The sequence below is a fragment of the Gavialis gangeticus genome, unplaced genomic scaffold, assembly GCF_001723915.1.
Source record: "Gavialis gangeticus isolate Ggan-Ray unplaced genomic scaffold, GavGan_comp1, whole genome shotgun sequence".
NCBI classification, from domain to species: Eukaryota; Metazoa; Chordata; order Crocodylia; family Gavialidae; genus Gavialis; species Gavialis gangeticus.
In genome coordinates, this window is record NW_017729029.1 from 45,139,879 (window position 1) to 45,146,029 (window position 6,151).

A 6,151-nucleotide genomic window follows, 5' to 3' on the forward strand; every position below is an offset into this window, starting at 1 on the left:
CCCTTGCTTATAAAAGTCTATGAATTGCACCGGCCTTTTCAGCTACATTGGGTCACAATGGGAGTTCACATTTAGCTGATTATACATCATGATGGAATTCTACACACCCCCATCTTCTTCAGAGAATCACTGATTCCTAAGATAGAACTGCCCAACAGTAAGTCTGTTTTTAGTTACTACTATGTTTGTTCAGATTTGGATATCCGAAACATACGGTTTGCTCCTGCCCAAACTACCAACAAGTCTAAAGTGTCACTTATCAGTGACCTGTCCTCTTCATTCTTTATCACTTCCCAAATCTTTCAGTCATCAGTAATCATGTTATCTTCCATAACACTGTTAAACATGTTAAATAGTTAGGGGAAAAAACTATCCCCAGTGGGATACAACTAGAAAATGCACCTGCTTGATAATGACTTCCCTACTTACAATTCTACCTCTGTGCCAACCAGCAAGTTTTTAATCCATGTAATGGATGCTACATGAATTTCTTAATTAAAATGTTGGGTAGCATCAAATCAAACGCTTTACAAAAGCCCAACTATGAGTTAACTAACCAAAGCTAGCAACGTAAAGGTATTAGTTAGTATTAGGAGATATAATTTCTGTAATTTAATACAAATGCTCCATGTATATGGATTTATGACCCCCCTTGAACAAACATAACAGAGTATTGATTTTTTTAAGCCCAAAACTCAACGATTATTCATCTTCAAACAAAGATTAAACAAATGCCCTACTGGGTCACATAACCAAGGTGCACTGTACAAGTCTGTACAAAATCTTCCCTTGAAAAGGTAGAGGAAAGGAAGTTCTGAATGTTAGCCTTATTTTTAGCTGCAACACATATGTATACTAGATTTATTTGGAAGCCTAAATCCAGTTTAGACATATATTCCCAAGATCCTCAAATTCCAAACACCACTGATGATGAACTCTGAATAAAAGGCACCTGCCAATGCCATACCACAGGAGTACCTCACCTGCCTGAAGATGGACCATATTTTATTGAACTTTACAGAAGGCTCCTGTGAACCCTGACATACAATTGCTGTCATCTCACATAAATGCAGTAGGTGTCATCAGTCTAAGGAATAACCAGCTAAACAGTAGTCACCCACATTTTCTCTGTAATTTTTCAAACCTTGTACGTTAGGAGTCAGGACTACTTCCCTTTCCTAGTGTCTGAAATGACATTGAGAAAGACAGTAGGACTTTGGCTGTAAAAACCTCACAAAAAAAGTCTTCACATTTTTTCCTCCATTTAAAATCCATTACATAGAATCAAAGATCTGAATACTAATGCTAAAACACAGAACATCTCTGTGTTACCAATTATTAAATACTAACAATAATTGGGAAGTTTAGAACTCTACATTAATAACCAAGAACAAAAGAGATCAAGAAAAGAATATGGGTTTATGACCATTCTGCAAGTGTAAAACAAGAAATTGATTATGGGCATGTTGCCTGGTATAGCTGTGGCCAGAAGCCTTCTAATTCTAGAACAGCAAAGATGTAATAGTTTTATTACTACTAACATTTTTAATTTTTGAAAAAGCAGGGCATGCAACTCCTAGCAAAAATCTGAAGGCATTCATGTGAAAATATACCAGATGGAGTATCAGATTGTTTTTAAGGTACTGTACAAAGATTATATTCATGATGTTCTGCATCCCGTGACTCTAGAACTGACAGAAGCTGCATGCTTAATTGCTAAAACTATTCTTTAACTAATATGTCTGTTATACCCGATCTAGAACTACTTTCCTAAATCACATACAGCAAAGAGATACCTATACTTAAATAGTTTCTAATATAATAATTTCAACAGCATAATTAAAAATATATCATGTGACCCCTCAGGTGGACAATTTAGAGCAAACAATGACTAAAAAGTACAGCAATAAGTCTCATACATGCATGTGCAAGAAAAACATTATGCTTCTTCAAAATCATTTTTAATCCTTTTAAATCCCAAATCACAACTGTGGAGGAAAAAAAAATGGTAAACAAAAGAATTATTAAATAAGGAAAACTAGGCTGGAACAAGTCTGTTGCATGACCCAGTGGGGAGAAGGGAATGGGAAGACGCGAGAGCTATTCGCCCAGTTATCCTAGCTACTGCTTTTGGTATGTGAAATAAAATATTATTGATAAAGATAAGGGAAGAGAAATGTATGGTTGCCCCTCCCTGCCCCCCTTTTGTTTTTTTAAATGGTAGTGTATCCCTTAGGTCGTGCATGTCTTACTTAATCTTTTCTTGCTGAAAAATCCGTAAGGGACATATATTTGTATTATCCATTAGCAGCTACCTACCCTCATATCAATTCAGTGGAAGCAGAGGAAAACTGACTGGCATAACATCTTTCCACGGATGACCTCAGGAATGGGCCCAATAGCCAGAGAACTGCCCACCAATTAAATGCATCTGGGACTTTATGTTTAATTCTTCCTTGTCAACTAACATCCTGTAAGCCAGAGGAGAACATGTCCCTACTTAAGTGTGAAGGGATCTCTTGGAGATTCTTTGAACATGTTCAGTGGGGTTCCAACATCATTCCCTAGAAAGGAATATTGCATTATAGCTCAGTGGAACCAAAACTCTATTTTTTAAAGAGAGAGACTGGTTTATACAGAACACCTCATGAAGTATTCTATGGTTACCCAAAACAAAATATTTTACAAGAATTAATCTTAGCTTTCACTGCTGCTTTGGAAGGGCAGCAATGGAGGCTAATATTGGCAGGCTAGAATTTTTAATGAACAAAAAGCCAGAAGTGTGGAGGTATTTTTAAGATAATTTTTATAGGAAATATGTACAATTTTTAGATGTACCAAATGTGGCCATAAGCAGCAATTTAAACCCATCTTGAAACATGTTTTAAATAGTATTTACCTCCACGCTTTTTGGGAGCCTCAGGTTTCATTTTAACGGTATTTCTGCTTCTAAATTCAGGCCCTTTAAAATCATCTTTGTCTTCATTCAGCACTGGCTCTGGTTGTACAACCACTGTACCTAGAATGATTTCATTTAAAAATTGGAAACCATTACACATCCAAGTGAAGTGCAAGAGTCCTGTTTAAATAAAAGCCAACATTGCACATATTTCTTTTTCCAAAATTACTGTCTGATGACTAACTGATAATGCAGTTCCTAATATACAGGTGTCCATATCAAAAACACCAATACCACATACCTCAAAACTGGCACTTATTACAATTGCAGGGCAGAATGGGCCATGGAGAATTAACTACCCTCTACCCCAAGAACTGGTCCATGCAGAACAGAATGAAATCAGAAAGTCAAAATGGTGGAACCTAATAGGCAGATATGTTGCACCTAAAGGACTTTCTTTAGGACAGCTGATTCTGAATGTATCAAAAGCCTTAGAAGTTACCACTCTGTCTTTTTTGAAAAGCAATATATAAACAAAACTCGTTTTCCCTTTTACAAAATTCTGATAATCGCCTAAAGTTTGAATTTAACCAGAGAACGATCTTAATGTTACAGGAAGAGAAATGTGTTGTTTCATATAAAGAGTTTTAATACTTGGGTCTCCAGGATACTTTGTAGAAAATAAAATACTCTATAACCTCAAAATGAATTTCTTGTACACGGAACTGTAGTAGTCTCTTTGCAATTAAAAAAATCTTACAGGTAAAAAGAAAAGTCAAAAGAAAAGAAACTACAGTTAAGAATGGAAGACGGGGGAGGGTTGCGTTTTGCTTGGGGTTTTTTTGTTTATTGTTTTTAAGTATAATACCTTACCAAAATCCAATATGCCAATTTAAAGTGAATATAATTTTTTTAAACAATTCAAGAGTGGGCTTTCCTTTTAATGCTCTCAAATACTTTAAAAGACAAAGGAGTAAAATTTGAAAATTTAAGAGTCTGCAAATTAATCAAAAGCCAAAATGTATAGGAACACAAACATTACTGCAAAAAAAAAAAAAAAAGAGAGGGATTTTACAGTACGTCACCTGTTCCACAAAAACTATTTGGGTACACACTTTCACCTGCAGTACACAACTCATAGCAGTTTAGCCCTTCATGAAAGAAAGGTAGAGTCCCACAGCAGTAAAGAGTGTGCACACAAGCGCTTACCATGGAGCAGCTGACATGATTTGCTGTTTATCCCAGGGATGGGCAATTATTTTGGACGGAGGGCCGCTTACTGAGTTTTGGGAAGCCATCAAGGGCCGCATGACAGGCAGCTGGGGGCAAATAAGTATTCATTTTCTAAATTTTTTAGGGGCCCTGTGGGACAGATAGAATGGCCTGGTGGGCCACATCTGGCCCGCAGGCTGCATTTTGTCCACCCCTGGTCTATCTCCACGCTCCAATAACTGGCAATAACTAGGTTGCATGCCCATGCCCATTTCGTTCTTAAAAGCAACTTTAGTAGGGTTTGAAAACTTTACAAAAGAAAAAAAAAGTGTCATGTCTCTATTTCTGTGAAAAATATCGGTATCAGTGGATGTTTGATATTAAGTAGTCAATGTACACTGGTCAATCCATAGGTTTAAGTATGTGGGACTCAAAATTGATGACAGACGTCTTTTAACCTTTTGAACAGTAAATCCTCAGTATAAGGTCTTTTTAAAGTTGGTACTTAACAAAAAACAAAAAAGAAAAACAAGTATGAAAAACAAGTGGTTCTTCTGAAGTATTGAGGCGCACTCCATAATTATCTTGGAACTAATCTGTAGAATTTAGACAGATATTTAGACAGAATAACGAAACAGCATGAACTACCTTTTGGCAAGCTTTTCATGTCAACATCATTTTCTGAGTTTTCATTTGAAAAATCTTCATTTACAGTTTCATCTAAGGTTTGCTCATCATCTGATCCAACATATTTTGTTACCACAGTAGGCTTCCTGTACAGAAAAAATATCCCAAATTGTGATTAATATTATATTATATATAGTAATATAGGAGTACATGGTACTCTGCAGTCAAACCCAAGCTGTGTGGAACAAGAATTTTGGAATTCTGTATTGTTTTCATTTTGGGATTTTTTTGCCCCAAACCATAAACAAATCTTGAAGAATAAAATAGATCAAGCTCTCCACTACCCAGTCAGTGGCGAAAGGTAAGCAAAACCCTCATACCACTAAAGCCCCAGCTCACCAACTGAATCTGGCTTGTGAGCTGTAGGTTGCCAGCCCCTGACATAGATCAACCCAACTCCACTAGCTTAAACGGATCTATGCCAATCTGTACTAGCCTGGCTTAGCATGCAGACTGTTTCTGCAGATCAATTTGGGAAGACCCCAAGGTCACACGAGTATTGTGTGCGTTATTTTCAAACTGACCTTTTCGAACGTGATGATCCTAAAGATTTGGATCTTTCTGAAGAACTATTGCCCTAAAAGCAGGAAGAAAAAAAATATTATTAAAATGTCACAAATATCTAGTTGTGAGACCAGGTCATATATGTCAATAGAAATACAAAATGTTGGTATTGTTTACAAATAAGAAAAGCTTAAAATCATCTTCTGCCTAGATTTAAACCAATCGTGTCTCATTCTTATTCTATACCACATTTTAACTACCAAGCACAGAAAAATAATTTTTATAAGCTTTGCTTAATATATACAATTTTAATTACCTTAACACACTGGTGGTATAACAGCATTTTGAGAAACACATTTTAATATAGCGTTTCAACTTACAACATTTAAAACAAGGTTTTAAAACTCAATATAAACATACAATATGTCAGAATATACTCAGGAATATTACTGTGATTTAAGACTTCTACAAAAACACTCTAATGTAATGAATTTGCATGAAATTGAGGCATTTTATTCATGAAAAAGGGTCCCTACATCAGTTTTTCTTTTCTGTAATTCTCTATACTAGGGGTGTCAAACATACAGTCCATGGGCCAGATCCAGCTCCTGGGTCACTGAACTAACCCCATGCACTGGACCCAGCACAGATGGTCAGGTGAGGGCATGTGCTTCATGCAGTGCCCCAAAACAGCCCTGTGCACTGGTTCTGGGGTTGGCCCAAATCTAGCTGTGCCAGAACCAGTGTGAAGGGCCAGTCCGGCAAAGCACTGCATGCAGCATGTGCCCCATGTTGCCCCCTTGAGCTATTGGATCTGGCACTGCAGGCAGCCTGGGGGGGGGGGGGGGG

General features: G+C 36.9%; 1 protein-coding gene across 3 annotated transcripts in view; it reads right to left on the reverse strand.

Annotated features, from left to right (window-relative positions):
• ATRX (ATRX, chromatin remodeler) overlaps positions 1 to 6,151 on the reverse strand; it is a 211,655-nt gene that overhangs the window by 161,884 nt on the left and 43,620 nt on the right. For 2 of the 3 annotated variants that reach the window (XM_019521505.1, XM_019521506.1), the window contains 3 exons: positions 5,323 to 5,375; positions 4,760 to 4,884; positions 2,900 to 3,019 (listed from right to left, as the gene is read on the reverse strand). In XM_019521505.1, the coding sequence (XP_019377050.1) occupies positions 2,900 to 3,019; positions 4,760 to 4,884; positions 5,323 to 5,375 (298 nt within the window). The remainder of the gene's footprint in view (positions 1 to 2,899; positions 3,020 to 4,759; positions 4,885 to 5,322; positions 5,376 to 6,151) is intronic. The other variant, XM_019521507.1, reaches the window with a different exon arrangement.